The sequence below is a fragment of the Eutrigla gurnardus genome (genome assembly GCF_963514095.1).
Source record: "Eutrigla gurnardus genome assembly, chromosome: 20".
NCBI lineage: Eukaryota > Metazoa > Chordata > Actinopteri > Perciformes > Triglidae > Eutrigla > Eutrigla gurnardus.
Genome location: NC_139931.1, coordinates 19,441,849 through 19,458,331, shown reverse-complemented (window position 1 = coordinate 19,458,331; position 16,483 = coordinate 19,441,849). Strand labels below are relative to the sequence as shown.

Sequence of the window (16,483 nt, the reverse complement as noted above, 5' to 3'; positions counted from 1 at the left end):
TGCCATCCGAGAAGTCCCACAGGCGTCCACAGGATTTTCACCGTTCAAGTTGCTGTACGGACGGAGGCCACGGGGCATGCTGGACCTGGCCAAGGAAGCCTGGGAACAACAACCATCTCCCCACCGCTCTATCATTGAGTATGTTGACCAGATGAAGGACCGGATGAGCATGGTTTGGCCCCTTGTTAGGGGGCATATGCAGCAAGCCCAGCAAGCTCAATCCAAAGTCTACAACAGGAAAGCCCACATCCGAGAGTTCAGGCCTGGTGAGTTGGTCCTGGTCCTCATCCCAACCACAGAATGCAAGTTCCTGGCCAAGTGGCACGGGCCCTATGAGGTCATGGAGAAGGTGGGGGAGGTCAACTATAAGGTGAGGCAACCGGGGAGGAGAAGAACTTGTCAGCTTTATCATGTTAATCTTCTGAAGAAATGGCATACCACTGATGCGGCCCCGGTGCCCGCCTTGACTGTTAAAATGTCCAGTTTGAATGCACAGGTACCCTTCGGCCCTCAGCTGGCACCGTCCCACCGCCAAGACCTGGTTGAACTGACGAGCCAGTTTCAAGATGTGTTCTCTGACCTGCCTGGACGTACGGATGTGATCCAACATGACATAATCACCGAGCCAGGAAAAAAGGTGAGGCTCCGGCCCTATCGCATCCCCGAAGCTAAGAGGCAGAGCCTTCGAGAAGAGGTAAAGAGAATGTTGGAGATGGGGGTAATTGAAGAATCACATAGTGCCTGGTCCAGTCCAATTGTACTGGTTCCTAAATCCGATGGCTCAGATAGGTTCTGCAATGATTTTAGAAGACTGAATGAAATCTCTAAGTTTGATGCTTATCCTATGCCTCGGGTCGATGAGTTGATTGAACGATTAGGCCCCAGTCGTTTTGTGTCGACTCTTGACCTCACCAAAGGTTACTGGCAAGTCCCCCTCACCAACCGGGCCAAGGAGAAGACCGCCTTCGTCACCCCCGATGGCCTGTACCATTACACTGTGTTGCCCTTTGGAGTACACGGAGCCCCCGCCACCTTCCAACGGATGATGGACCAGATACTCCGACCCCATCGTGAGTATGCAGCCGCTTATATTGACGACATCATAATCCACAGCACAGACTGGACCGCCCACCTAGGCCACCTGCGGGCAGTCCTGAGAGCTCTGCGACAAGCCGGCCTGACAGCCAACCCAAAGAAACCCGTTTGGGGCTAGAGGAGGCCGAGTACCTGGGATACACCATCGGCAGGGGTAATGTGAGACCCCACCTCCGGAAGGTGGAGGCGATCACCACCTGGCCCCGGCCGATGACCAAGCGACAGGTGAAGACGTTCCTGGGTCTGGTTGGCTATTATCAATGTTTTATCCCCCACTTTGCTACGATTGCAGCCCCTCTGCATGAGATGACGAAGAAGAACCACCCTCACCGGGTCTCCTGGAGTGCTGAAGCAGAGGAAGCCTTCTCCACCCTTCAGAAGGCCCTGTGCACGGAGCCCGTGCTGGGTGCCCCAAACTTCAGCGAACCGTTCATTGTGCACGCTGATGCTTCCGGAACAGGGGTCGGAGCGGTCCTCTCACAGATCAGAGGAGGGGAGGAACACCCGGTGACCTACATCAGTCGTAAGTTGAAAAAACATGAACAGAACTACTCCACCATAGAAAAGGAATGTCTGGCTATCAAATGAGCTTTGACCAAGCTGCGTTATTACCTCCTCGGCCGACGCTTCACCCTGGTAACAGACCACGCACCACTCAAATGGTTATCAACGGCCAAGGACACCAATGCACGGGTCACAAGGTGGTTCTTGGAATTGCAAAACTTTAATTTCTCTGTTGAACACAGGTCGGGCAGGGCCCACGGAAATGCGGATGCCCTATCCAGAAGAGAGGACTGCTTGTTTGTTGGCGCTCCCAGCCCCGGCCTGGAGCTGGTGGGGGGGGTATGTGGCAAGCCAGGAGAAGCCACAGGCCCAACCCGACCGGGAAACCCCAGGCTCCGGTTAGGGGAGGTAGCAGGGGGTGTGTTCTACCCAGTGGAGGTGGTGCAGCCACTGGGAATCTGGCACTGGACACACCTGCAGCCCATCAGGTAATCAGGGGAGAAGATTTACTCCCTGCTCTCCCACTCAATCGGGCTGCTCTTCGACCAGGAGGAACGACAGGCAACAGACGTCAGAAAGCCAGCAGCCAGAGACGTGGGACTGGTTGAGTAGCCCTTGGACCCCGTGGCAAGTAACCCATGCCTCACCTCTCTCCCTCTCTCTGCCCTATCCAGAAGCCTGTTTTGTTGGAGACCCAGGACTGAAACCTGAGGACAAACGCCCCAGCCGGGAAGAAACCTTAGTTTACCTTTAACCCTGTGCCCTTCTCCCTCCCTTTAACTTGTCTATTAAAGACTTTTTGATTTTGCCTCATCTGTCTTGGAGCCTATTTTATGTGAATCTTGTTGCATTCTCCCCTGGGTTGCCACAATATGTAAAATAACGAGGAGTTCAAAACGAGTTTCCAGCAGCACAAACGTGAAAGAGGCCGCTGAGTGAAATCGTCCCATATAGACGTGATGTCTATTCTGGGATGGATCTGTGTCCATGTTTTACATAACTAAGAGGAAAAAGGAAGCTATGCCAGAGCACAGCTTATTTATAACAGCCTCAGTAGTAGCGTTATTAGCAGCCTTCATTGTTATTATTGATATTAGAAGTATTGCTCAGTTCTGCACAGCTAACACTTTAACCCTGTTGACCCCACACATGGTGCAGTTTGGCTAATTTAGTGATTTTATTCAGCATTTCAGTAACGATGGGTTTTTTCGAGGCGGCAACTACCGGTTCTGAAAAGTGAAGCCGACGCTGAAGTGCCTTAACTTGCATTCTCTCTGCTGGCCACCAGGGGGCGACTCCTCTCTGGTTGTATAGAAGTCTACGAGAAAATGGTCCTACTTCTCTCTTGATGTATTATCTCAGTAAACATAGTAAACATGAGTTTATGTTCTCAATCTCTAGTTTCAAGTCTTCTTCAATCCAGCATGATGTTCATTTAGTACATTATGGTCCATTTAGGGTCCACCAGACCAGAAAACAGGGGTGTGACTGTTGAGAAGTTCAGCAAAAACCGATGAGAGCAGATTTATCAAATAACAGTATCAGCAAACAGCAGGCCCAGAATCCCCAAAATCCCCAGCTGTGTCAGCGTAACAGTAGGACAGGGGAGTTCAATGGCAGGTAACAGTACTGTTAAGGGTCAGGCAGCATGCCGTCGTCAAGGAGGCAGGGATTTAGAAACCAGGTCAGTATAAAGTTCAAGAAACCAGCAATCCAAAAACCACCAGGGGAGATGAAGATGTATTGCTCAGCAACAGCAGCAGGCAGCAAAGTTACGGAAGCAGATTCAGTGGTCTGGACAGAAGCTGAGGTGGATTACCGGGTTTCAGGTAAGGCGGGCTGGTCAGAGACAGGCAGGATCTGCGATGGGAAACCAGTCCAGGAAAGAGTGCTGGAGAATCTGGCAAGGAAGGGAACAATCTGGCAGGGAGTGTGTGGAGCAGGTCGATGAGGAGGTGATGGAGTACTGAGACAGCAGACCAGGAATGCAGAATGGTGACAGGTACCTCGGTGGCTCTACCACGCTAACAACGCAGTTAGCTACTGAGATGACTTTAACACTTATGAATTATGAAGCTAACTTTGTTAGCAGCTTCACACCAGAATCCACATGGATCCAGATCCAGTAAGGTTGCCGTTTCGTCAGATCCACCCGTCGCTCCTCCGCAGACCAAATATGGTTACTTCCGTCACTGGTTGAGAAAATCCAAGACGGCGACGACCAAAATGTGGAACTCGAGGCTTTAAAACCGTAGTCCACAAACCGATGGATGACGTCACCATGACTACGTCCACTTCTTATAAACAGTCTATGATTTAGTCCCAACAAGGATCTGACTTCATAAAACAGGCTCTTGATCTCTGATGATGGATGATAAAACGTGTCATGGAAGTAAATCATCAATCAGGGATGTGGGAAGCAGATACAAGTTTCATGCATTTATGTGTCCTTTTCAAAAGGTGAATATGAGCATCATTAAAACTATTTTTAGAGCCTCGCTGGAAGCAATTTCCCTTTTAGTTGAGGGGAAAAATCTGTATGGATGTCCCTGCCTGTCAATCTGTGTGTAACTCTCTCTCTAACACACACACACACACACACACACACATGGTCCATGCCAGCCCTCCCAGCTGTTTGTTGGGAGGCGATGGGGTGGGGGGGGGGGGTGCGGGTGGCCTGTTGGACTGTGGATTGGTGGAGAGCAAAGCTGCTCGTTCTTACATCATTACCCCCACAACAACAACGCCAGCACTCATTTGCCATCGAGTGGATTTCGTGAGTCTCAGGGTTTGTAATAATTTAGTAGTCTGCTTCCAAATTTAGCAAAAGTGCAGTGTGGGTAATCTAGACTGCATATTAATAGGGTCTAATTACAGAGCATTGCATTCGATCATGGTTTTTAGTTTCATATCGATGATGAACGTACATAATAGTCATCTGTTTTTGGACTTGTGGACAACTTGATTCGTCCTTCGCAGCAGATGGGAGCGTTCACTGCCTGGAGGATTAGTTGTCAGCTGACGGTGATCTGAAGAGCAGCATCATAACAAAAGTTACTGCCTGGAATCATTAAGATACTGGTTGGTGCTCACTGATGTAAGCATGCGTCATATTTTGTTTTTCAGGAAGAAAGAAAACATTATTTTTTTGGCACGTGTTCACGATATGACCAGAGATGTGACCCAAAAGGCTTAAAAGGGCCTTTTTCATTTCAGCTCGACTTTAAGAAGTTTTCAAACTTTTGGTGCTCCTAATAGTTCAGCCAAATACTTTCTAAATGTCACCACAGACTGTTTATAAGAAGTGGATGGGAGTCACACTTCATGTGGACTGATGCTTGAAGCCTCGAGTTCAGAATTTTGTGACACAAGAGGTCGGAGCCAAGCGCACCCAAAAAGTATATAAAACATTATCCATCCTAAGTGTGACGATTAGCTTTCATACACTAAAAGGTTTAACGTTGTACAACGGACACACGGACACCGTGGTAGCCACCTGTCAATCAGCAGGTAGCCCCGCCCTAAAGCATCCCCTGCTTTCTGTTTGACTCTAAATGGACCATCATTTACTAAATGAACATCATGCTTCCATGTAATCAGACTTCTTTTTGCAACCAGAGGAGTTGCCCCCTGATGGCCAGCAGAAAGAATGCAGGTTTAAGGCACTTCAGATTTGGCTTCACTTTTCAGAACTGGAAGTTGGAGGTTGCAGCCTGGTTGTCACACCTACTTCAATGGAAGCTTTGCCATGACGAGTAGTATTTGGGCAACACAAACGGATCTAAAGATTGGTCCACACAATATATCATCATCAATCTTATCGACACCAGTGATGCTTTAACAAGTGACCTGAACTCGTCCGATGATTAAATGAATAAGGGCCCATTCTGTATTTTATGGCCCATTCTGTATTTATGGAACCTCCTATATTTCCCCACCAGGGAAAATAGGAGGGGAGGGGGGGGGGGGGGGGGGGTATCTGTGGTCAGACTAGAGTCATATGAACCTTTTGGTAATATCTAACTAATATGTGTACATTTAAATTTTACTGACCCACCTGTAAGTGAGCCGAATGTCATTAAATCATTTTTGTTTGACTCATAACTGCGGGTGATCGGACATCCGCTTACTTGGGATCAGCCCATGCATCAATTGACAATAGCCCAGGAAAATTATTATTTCACGTTGCGTGACATTGATGTTTTTGTGCTATCAAACCAAAAATGGCTTCTAAAATAAAACCTAAAAAAACGAAATCAGATCAACGTGTATATTAGCCGATGCAGTGCTGATTGAGTCTGCCGACCAGTGAAAGGAGTGTGAGATGCCGTCGGTGATGCGTTGCCTGCTGAGGCCAGGTCAGTTTCATGAAGCTTGACAAAGACAAAGTAGGCAGACTGATATCAAATCATTTTATAATGTTGAAAATGAATGTCACATAGCCACAAACACAAACAGCTTTTAGCCATTGAGATGCCATTCTCTGATTGTGCCATGAATGATTTGTCACAGAAAAACAAGACAAACGACCACCGTGCCCGTTACAAACCCACGACCAGCATTATAAAACACACCATCAAACTCTCGTCCGGGGTGCTTCCACCTCATTCGGCTTTACATTCAACACTGTGCTGTGCCAAAAAAACCATGGCTGCTTCGCTAAACAGGGAAATCGCTGACTGCTCGTGCAGGGCTTCACACGATGACTGTCAGATACGCTAATTAGCCGGTCTGTGCTACTGCATAAAGTCTCTGTGAAGAGGAGCTGCAGGGAGCGAAAACAAGAGAGGACATTTTTCATCTCGGGAATAATGGCTCGGGACGTCGGGCCCCGAACCTTTTTCGTATTCAAGGCACAATTTCCTGGCCCGGATTCAAAGTAGACAAACAGAAGTGTGTGATTTTCACACTCGAGGCTCGAAGAGGACGCCGTCTCTCTTCGGAGCGTTTCTTGGGGGGGCAGGAGCACCTTTATTTTTTTTCTTTTTCAAAAACTGTAATTTGGATTGAAATGTTTCATTTGGCCAAACCACTCGATGCACCCCAGCCCCTGTCCTGATGAAAGCATCAGTCCTCTCTTGGTTTGTCAGGGCAGAACACATGTAGAGATGGAATAAATACCCGCCAGCTGTGGAAACATACTCAGAGCATGGCTTCATATTTCATGCTATCATTTCTTTATAGACATAACAAAGTTAAGTGCTGCATTTTTTTCCTACAACCTGAACAGATCCTGTAAGCAGTTTCTTTTCTTTAGAGTGTTTGTCAGTCTAGCATACATTTCATCATCTTCCTGAGACCACTGTTGGGTCCGCTCCATGTTAACCACTGCTGAGTTTCTTTGCTTGAGACTGATCACTCTCCTCCTTTACTCTGGCACAAAGCAGTACAATGAGGTATGAATAGTTGTATAAATCTTTTTTTTTTTTTGGTTTCCGTTATGTGATTTTTTTTCGTTCATTTTTGTACGTGATGCTTTTTCCCCATTAAAAGCGATATTCTTGTTACAACACTGAGATTAATATACGGCAGATTTATACATCGCGAGATGAGCCCTGGTCTGAGGTCAGATTTGGAGCAATCTAAAGTTTCAGATCAGGATGTAGGTGATTTTTTTATTGACCCAGATCAGGAGTGTGATGAGCAAAGTGATACAGCCCAAGCAACTGTGGAAAGCAGGATTCAGGTTCATTCACTCTCAGTTCAACCAATCGGAGGATGGATTTGGTGAAGCAATGTGCATGCTAACGGTTTGGGAAGCAGAGTTGGCTGGCGTTATCCTCAGAGTGGGAGTGTGAGCCGACGGGGACGTTCCGGAAACACCTTCAAAGGGTCGAGTGTTTGTTATTTGCATGAAGAAATCTCGCTTGTAGAAATGCTAATCGCTTGAAACCTTTAGTTCCAGTTTCTCGGGTTCGGTTGCAGCTAATCGTACGCCGCCAGAAACGCACTTAGAGCCTGACTTAAACTCTGCATGATAGTGAGTGTAATTTGTTGCCATGGTATCCCAGCATGCTAGTTAGCTGTGGCTCCATTAACAGCTTATAGAAGCTAGTTTTTTAGTAAGTGCCAAGAGTATATTTACATTGAAACTCTGCATCACACTAAACTCTAAGCCCACCCACTTTTAAGGGGGCCAATCAAATGCAAAGGATTTGATCGATCGTTCTGTAAGGTTTTACAACACACACAGAGGGAAAGTGACTTCTCTCTCTGCTCAGGGACACACTATCTTTCAAGCTTGGATCCAAACCCCTCCCAAATAAATAAACGAATAAACTAAACTCACCTGTACTGAGGTGCGAGCATACACATTGCAGAGCTAACCAAATCTGACCAGAGGATGTCATGTGACCAACGGCTCGTTAGAGAGTAATTATGAGTTTATAACAGATTAGAACACCAGAATAAGGCAACTAAAAGAGTTTGAATGCAATATCTGGTTAAATGATCTATGCAGACTTGGCTTTGAGCTGAACTGAAGGTGATGTGAACCCTGGCCCTTTGGGTGACACTTGAGCACTACAGCTACAACTGCACCAACGATGGTCTGAAAGTGCATATACAGCCCATTTATCACAGTAAAGCATCAGCACACATAGACAGACATTCACTTACCAAGAAAATCAGATGCAAATTAATAACCATATGAAAGAATAATCAGAATCAATTCTCTCCTGCTCTCCATCCAACACAAACACACTTCATCTCCTGCTTTAGATCTCTCGCTTCAGTCCTCACGCCACAAGTCTTTTTTTTCAATAAACATATTATATATATATATATATTTGAAAAAAAGAGGACTCATCAGTAGCAGTGTGTCAGAGTTGCAAACACTTGCAACAAGCAGAACGACGAACACTTGGTGCACAACGAAAAGCAACATCGACGACATCAAAAAAACAACGTGAGTGTGGAACTTCACACCGTCTTTAATCGTACAATTTCAGTATTTTACATTCCACATGTGGACATATTCCTGCAGGGATTGTCGACTATCTCCACCAAAGAGTGCTCGTATGAGTTGGGGTAGGTGTGTGTGTGTGTGTGTGTGTGTGTGTGCGTGCCGGAAGGGAAGACGGAGGTGCATACTAAGAGGACAGAGTGAAATAAATAGAGAAAAAGGGGGACGGCTTGTAAATGAGGGTTGAGGAAGAGAAAAGGGGAGTTAGGAGGCGGGAGGAAGAGGAGAGGAGGCCGATGACGTGCAGATGTTTCCCTGGGTAAGAAGAGGCGTTTATCTGTGGAACGTGGGAGTTGCATGAGTGGTGGATTTGTGCTACAGCAGCAGAGCTTAGCATCAAGTTCACATTTTAGTTCATTGTAAACGCAACATAAAACCCTGTGATCTGAGACACAGAGAGAGAGAGAGAGAGAGAGAGAGAGAGAGCAACACAATTCTATGGTCGCTGTGCCAAAGAAGACACAGACTTTGTGATTTTATGTCGCAGCTCGGTTAAGGAAGTGTGGGCCGCGATGTGTGAAGGTGGAGGAGTGCAACGTTTGCGTTGCGTCAACGTTGTGGCTTTTGTCAAACAGTGTGTTGTTGACTCTGTGACGGCGGGAGGCTTCGTCCAAACGACCAGACGCTTTTCCATTTTCTTCACGGGAAAAGACTAAACTTTCAGGGACTTTAAAGATGCCAGGAAAGTTATAGAGTTCTTTGTCAAAGCGCCTCAAACTCGCCGGCCGTGTGCCTGGTTGCCTTGTCACCATGGCGACCAAGAGTGTGCAGACGGATATGCCGTCCGAGCCAACATTTAACTTAGTCAATGACATTGACACTGTGGAAAGGGCTAATTAGATTTGCCTGCTGTGTGTGTGTGTGTGTGTGTGTGTCCAGGTAGGATGGCGGTGTGGAGGATGCTGATGGACTACTGGTCTGTCTCTCTGCTATGCTGGTGCAACTGATCATGGCGGAAGGCAGTGTGCTCTGCTGGTGTGTTAGTTTCTTCTTTAAAAGGGGAGGAGGATTTCTCCGGTGATCATTTGGCTGAAAAAGAGAGGAAAAAAAGAGAGAGAGAGAGAGAGAGAGACGGAGCAGCTGTGCTGCCAGCTCAAATGTGAAGGTTCACTGAGCCCCGTGGACCACGGCGGGTCTCATGGACTCCTGATACAGTGGTGGTGTTGGGGGGATGAAGGTACTCCTTGTGCTGGGTGAAATGACTCAGAGGTAAGCAGAAGGTAAACTTCGGTCCATTGGTGATCACCACAAGGCAAACAAGCATCCCAATGTAACCGCAAACAATGCATAAATATCAGTATTGTCCGGGTGCGAATGCAGTCGGGTGGAGTGAGCTGGGAGACCCTCCGCTACGTGACCCGTGAGGAGACCGGGTCCTGATGGGATCTGAGCCGGCAGCAGAGGTTCAGCCACTGAGAGCTCTAATGCCACATACATTAACTGCAACATTTATATATATTTATATATCTCTATATATATCCATCTATCTATAAATATATGCTTCTGTATGCTGTATATTTGTATCACCGTCCTCTGCGAGGCACATTAACATCAGAATTAACAAGCCAGCGGTTCCCTGTCTGAGCCATGACCCGGTCGCAGCATGGCTTTCATTCACAGTGATAGTGAGCAAAGTACGGTACGGACGCAGCCGGCCTGGTGGCTGCTGGGAAACGGTACTGCTTGATCATCCTATTGCTGCGTGTGTGTGTGTGTGCTGGCTGCTATTGTGTGTTTTTATCCCTGTAGATTCAGTGCTTACGGTTCTATGTGAATACCCTGCATGTAGATTAGTGAACACTGAGAGTGGCGGCGCCTGAAGGCCGCGTCGCCGTCCTCGTTCAACGGGCGATCAAGAGATGAGAGAATGGCCCCTGTGTGTGTGTGTGTGTGTGTGTGTGTGTGAGACATTTTGGAGAATATTGTTAAGACTGCTAAAGATCGGCAGGAGCAGGAAAACCGTGTGTGTGTGTGTGTGTGTGTGTGGGGCGGGGGGGGGGGGGGGGGGGTAAAGGTAAAGGTCGGGGTTCAGGGTTGCTCAGGGATACAGACATTGTGGTTTTAGTGCAACAGAAAAAAACCTGATAGTTATAGTAGTGGATGGTGTTTTGGGATATGGTTGGTGGAGCTCGTTTCAGCAGAGTTGAATTGGTACTGTGGCGTTTCTGGGACGGTCGCTCAGAACGTCTGTTAAACGGTCCGTTCCTGCTGCGATGGCGAGGGGAGGATCCGGAGCTGGACTGGATGTGCGAGAACAAGGGTCCATTCCTGTGTGGCGGTTGTGCTATTGGCTTGGCCTGAGTCACAACGCATCCCGCCAATCACTCGCCATTCGCCCCCCCCTGATACCACATCCACAGGCGAATACTGCTGACTCACTTGCTGTTTGTTTACCTCCCAGTCACCACCCACAGTAGTCCGTTGGCCTGACCCTGTCGGGCCGAAAATGGCTTCCACTGGAGTCCCAGCTTCCAGCTGACAAGTTTCCTTGAAGTTCGATCGGCACACTGTGACGTCACTGATTCCCCCGCTCCCCGCCGCGGCGTCCTAAAGAAAAAACTGAGTCCAAAGTGAGAGTTGGTCCCTCGTAGTGGGTGATATAAATGAAAAACAACAACAAAAAAACAAAAAAAAAAGCGGTAGAGAAAATGAGAATTGTTGATCCACGGCCCGTTCCCGCCTGCTGTAGGTGAGAGGCAGGCGGGGGGGCAGCTGCACTGAGATGAGAGGTGAGGTGAGGTAGAATCTGTCGGCTTTCAGGCGGGGCTTCACACAGGTTGACGGGGGGTCCTCTGGAGAGGTGAGGGACACCGTCCCCCTACGACCACCACGACTATCTGCCAGCACTGGACCTATCACAAGACGGAGGTGAGGTGAGGAGGCGGGGCCACGGCGTGGTGGACGGGGCGGGGCTACACAGAACAAACGCACTCATGTTGACAGGAAGTGGCGGTGCAGCCCGGCGGTTATTTAGGGAGAGATGAACTGAGGTCACGTCCAAATAACAACTGGGTGTAATATGCATGTGTGTGTGTGTGAGAGAGGTAATTAAATGAGGAGGTATGTCTCTGAGAACTATTCTAGCAATATAGATATATATATTATATGTATATATTCATATACTGTATATATGAGTGTCTTTGAATGATGTAATGTTGTAACCAAACTATATGGTACAATAAAAGTAGTGGAAACACTTCCTATGCAGCCCACAGCTACTAGACGCTTTATTTTGAAAATGCTCCTCATCACGCTTTAAAGCTCACTTAGCTCGTCGTACTTAACATTTGAAAGGCTTGAAATGTTTCTACGTGCATTTCACGCCTCATTGGCCTCCTTGTGTCATTGAATTGTGGGTAATCACGCCACGCAGAGAGTTGACCACTTGCCAGACGTAACAATGCACGCAGCATTAAAGGTGCGTTCACAGCCAGCGTGGAGCCAATGAGAAGCGGCCGGGATAACCAGGACTGCTGCTGGGTACGTGATGACCGGACTCGCTGGGGATCAAACGTCTGAGTTCATGACATCATTCAGAGGTATTGCATTCACTGTCTCTAGAAAGACACACATCTGCTGGTTTACTACAGCCGTATGAACCCAAAATGAACGATTCCAATAACTTCATGGCATTAAACAGATAGAAAGGATGCCGAAGGATCTACATAATGGCGCTGACGAGTAAAAAAAGTGTCGAGTCATGCTTTGTTAGGTCCGTCTGCATGATGACAAGCTGACTACTTTTAACATGCTTGTTTTCTGAATGGAGTCCGGGAGGATCGGAGGTAGAGCGGAAACGCTTGGTGTGAACGCACCTTAATGTGTCACGCAGGTCTGCAAACATAAAAGAGTGTAGACGAGGGCTTCATAGGGAGTGTGACTTCAACACTAGAGGTAACTGAGATGCATGGCTCCATGTGTTCTGTAGACTACCACCTAATAGATGGACACACATATGAGGTAAGAGTGCAGGGATGTCTCTGTGTACGTGAGACAGAGGTCAGGGGGGGGGAGGTAGGTAGGTTGACAGACACTCAGCAGACTGGGGGGGGGGGGGGGGACACCACTGCAGTTAAGGTGATGGATGGGAGATGGTGGGGGTCGACGTCAGAGGAAGGAAGAGCTGGTGGTCAGGTGTCAGAGATCATTAAAAAAAATCATTTTTGAGGCGGGGTGGGGGTGGGGTGGGGGGGGGGGTAACTGAGCCCCTCACTGGTCCATACAGGTGCAGAGGAGTCCACGGCGGGGTCTTGGTTTGCATATGTCTGCTGTACGTTCATGGCAGTGTGTTCCTGGATGAGTGGGTTCCTCTCCGGGGGCGTGTTTGCTGGTGCAGGCGGTGGGACGGAGGTTTGTAGGGCAGGTTCACACTGAAGGAAAACAAACAAAAGAATCCAGATTTTCTTCTTCTCGTGTTCTTCACCACCACACACCCTCCTCCGCCGCGGCCGCCCCCCCATATTGCTTTCCATTCAGCGTCCAGGGTTCTTGTGAGGGGCGCCGCGGCGCCGGCGTTCTCTGAGTCACACGTCCTGGTCCTCGAAGACCTCCAGGAAGAGCGGGGGGAAGAGTTCGTTGGGACACTCCACCTTCATGTGGAGGAAGCGGCTGGCGTGGCACGCCCCGATCATCCGCAGGTCCGTCACCTTCATCAGCAGCTTGGGCCAGAAGTGGGGAATGTTGTGCTTGCGGTAGTTGATGTAGTGCTCGAACGCCAGCAGGTACGCTTCCTGGCACTGCTCGATCTTCTCCATGCTGGTCAGCCCCGAGCGGTCTGGGGGGAGGAGGAGTTACATGAGTGGTTTAGAAAGCTGCTCGACATGAAGGAACAGATGTGATGAAATAAAAGGATTTCTTTCTGCACTAAATATGAGGTGAAGTCATTCTGGTATGTTTTGCTCCCAGACTCATTTTTCCTTCAAGCAAAATACAGATTATTCATATTTTAATGAATTTGACATTATATTCATCTCTACATTTGTTTAAATACAACAAGAGAAATTATATTAAATAAAAATAATTGAATCTGCTAAATCACTTGAGCTGCTCATTACTGTTTTTCTTATCACAATAGTTACATTTTTGAATTAATAACTTGTTTTATATCAATTTGTTGAGAAAATGTGGTCAGAACAGTTTAAATGTAACACACATATGTGTGTATGTGTCACTTCTGGAGCTCATGAGTTTAGTCCAGGATGAAGAAGGTTTCCAGGAGAAGTGTTTTCACTTCTGTTAAAATGATCTTCCTGACAGAAATCAATAAACCCAACGTTCTGACTGGAGAAAGAAAGTCCTTTCACTCCGCCTGCATGAAATGACGCTACATTCTCCATCCTTCCACCGGCTGCTAGCGATAACCGTGTTCATGTTTAGAATCAGAGTCCTGATCCCGATGCTCGACCCGAACCTGACGTCGGATTTAAAAAAAGGGACCCGACCATAAAAGGCCAAATCCAAACTAGCGACCCGAACGTACTCAGATCCATCTCCATGCTCTCTTTGGTCTTTGCCAGTCATTCATGTGCTTCATGGTGGAAAGATTCAAATCATATTCATATTCATCTTTTTCCTCAAGAGAGAGCTGCCACCTGTCTTTCTATCCACGCTGAAGCCATGTTTTATTCTTTATGGGACAGTGACCGGATTAAGGGCAGATTAGACAAGATTATTCTCATTCTGAAGGTTTTGGAGGCGTAGGAAGTTTTCACTCCTGCAGACACACCATACATGTTGGGACTGTTTTAGACCTTATTGATGGAATCCTGGATGGGGATTCATAAGTGGCACAGAACTATTCCTAAGTGAAAAAAGAAAGAGCTCGGAAGCAGCAAAGCCTCCACTCTTGTATTATATATGTGGAATATTTGATTCTGTATTTGACAGAATATTCAGAGTTTGTGGGAGACTCTGCTAAAAGAGTGAGGGAAAAAAAAGTCAATCTGGTTCGAATCCTGAGCAACATGAAAAGCAGCTGATGACATCATTCATCGCTCACCTGAGCTCATGAGCAGCACCGTCTGCATCAGAGCCACCTCCGAGTCGTCCAGGTTGAACTGCGCCAGGCTCTTGCCCAGATCAAAGATGGCGTCCGACACCACGCCCAGGCCGCCGTTCTTCAGCTGCTCGCGCTTCACCGCCATCTCGCCGTTCAGCGTCAGCGTCTCGCTCTCCGGGTCGTAGCGCACGGCGGCGCGCAGTGACATGATCTCCATGCAGCAGCCCTTCAACAGGATGATCTGGTCTTCACACGGCAGCTGGAAACACACGGCCCGTCAGCAGGATGTCACCCCAGGAAATGACACGGCGACAATTCAATCTAAACCATGATGCCTTTGCAGCCCGCTGTGCTGCCCCCAAGTGGCCAAAAAGGGAGAAAACTTCTGAATGTGACTTTAAGTTCGAGGATTTGCTACAGATATTGAAGGAAGGCACTTTTGTTGCTGTAATATAATTTTTACTGATGGGCTGTTGTGCTGATTGGTGAAACATGCTTATGCACCATTAATAAGTCCTCAACAAAAGGCAACACTGAAGACAAATCTACTTTTAAAATGTACAGTTAGTTGTGGCGTGACAGCTTCCTGTTAACGGCCAACATCCAGGATGTTGCTGAGCTTCATCGCCGAGGAAAAAAGATTTCCATTTACTATTCAGAACCAATCCCCTGGCACACTTTATGTAAGCGGGAAGCCCCTACAATATACATGATGGCTGCACTCAGTGAGGTGTGGCACGCACACACACACACACACACACACACACACACACACACACACACACACACACACACACACACACACACACACACACACACACACACACAGATTTCTGTAGAGAGCAGAGGAATATCAGTGAGTGGTGAGTCATCACATCATCCAGAGAGGTGGGAGGATGGAGGGAGAATGGAGGGATGATGGAGGGAGGGAGGATAGAGGGAGGGAGGGAGGTTGGAGGGGGGATGGAGAGAGGATGGAGGGAGGATGGAGGGAGGGAGGATAGAGGGAGGGAGGGAGGTTGGAGGGGGGATGGAGAGAGGATGGAGGGAGGGAGGGAGGATGGACGCAGGATGGACGGAGGATGCAGGGAGGATAGAGGGAGGATGGATGGAGGGAGGATGGAGGGGGGTAGGATGGAGGGAGGATAGGGGCGAGGATGGAGGGAGGATAGAGGGGGGGATGGAGGGAGGATAGAGGGTGGATGGAGGGGGGAGGATGGAGGAAGGAGGATGGAGGGAGGATAGAGGGTGGATGGAGGGGGGAGGATGGAGGGAGGATAGGGGCGAGGATGGAGGGAGGATAGAGGGGGGGAGGATGGAGGGAGGAGGATGGAGGGAGGATGGAGGGAGGATAGAGGGAGGATGGAGGGAGGAGGATAGAGGGAGGATAGATGGAGGGAGGATGGAGGGGGGAGGATGGAGGGAGGATGGATGGAGGGAGGATGGAGGGAGGATAGAGGGGGGGAGGATGGAGGGAGGATAGAGGGGGGGAGGATGGAGGGAGGATAGAGGGGGGGAGGATGGAGGGAGGATAGAGGGGGGAGGATGGAGGGAGGATAGAGGGGGGGAGGATGGAGGGAGGACGGAGGGAGGATGGAGGGAGGGTGGAGGGGGGAGGATGGAGGGGGGAGGATGGAGGGAGGATAGAGGGGGGGAGGATGGAGGGAGGGTGGAGGGAGGATGGAGGGAGGGTGGAGGGAGGATGGGGTTGCGTGTAGAGTTGGTTTCTCTTGAATTTCAAACTTAAATCTCAGAGATCTCTTCCCCCGGCTCTGTAGTGATTTCAGTTTCTAACCCTTTACTGGCCCAGAAATGCCGCATCAATGAGGCACTCTGGGTGTTTGCATCCGTACGCTTTTGTGAACGGCTGTGTCATGAGGCTGATGATACACACACACACACACACACACACACACACACAC

The 16,483-nt window shown here is 48.5% G+C and overlaps 1 protein-coding gene across 2 annotated transcripts in view; it reads right to left on the bottom strand.

Moving 5' to 3' along the window:
* Positions 1 to 5,997: 5,997 nt before the first annotated feature.
* Positions 5,998 to 16,483, bottom strand: part of LOC311030709 (thyroid hormone receptor alpha) — a 132,175-nt gene continuing 121,689 nt past the window's right edge. For both annotated transcript variants that reach the window (XM_084036642.1, XM_084036643.1), the window contains 2 exons: positions 14,562 to 14,820; positions 5,998 to 13,337 (listed from right to left, as the gene is read on the bottom strand). In XM_084036642.1, the coding sequence (XP_083892768.1) occupies positions 13,087 to 13,337; positions 14,562 to 14,820 (510 nt within the window). In that variant the 3' untranslated portion in view covers positions 5,998 to 13,086. The remainder of the gene's footprint in view (positions 13,338 to 14,561; positions 14,821 to 16,483) is intronic.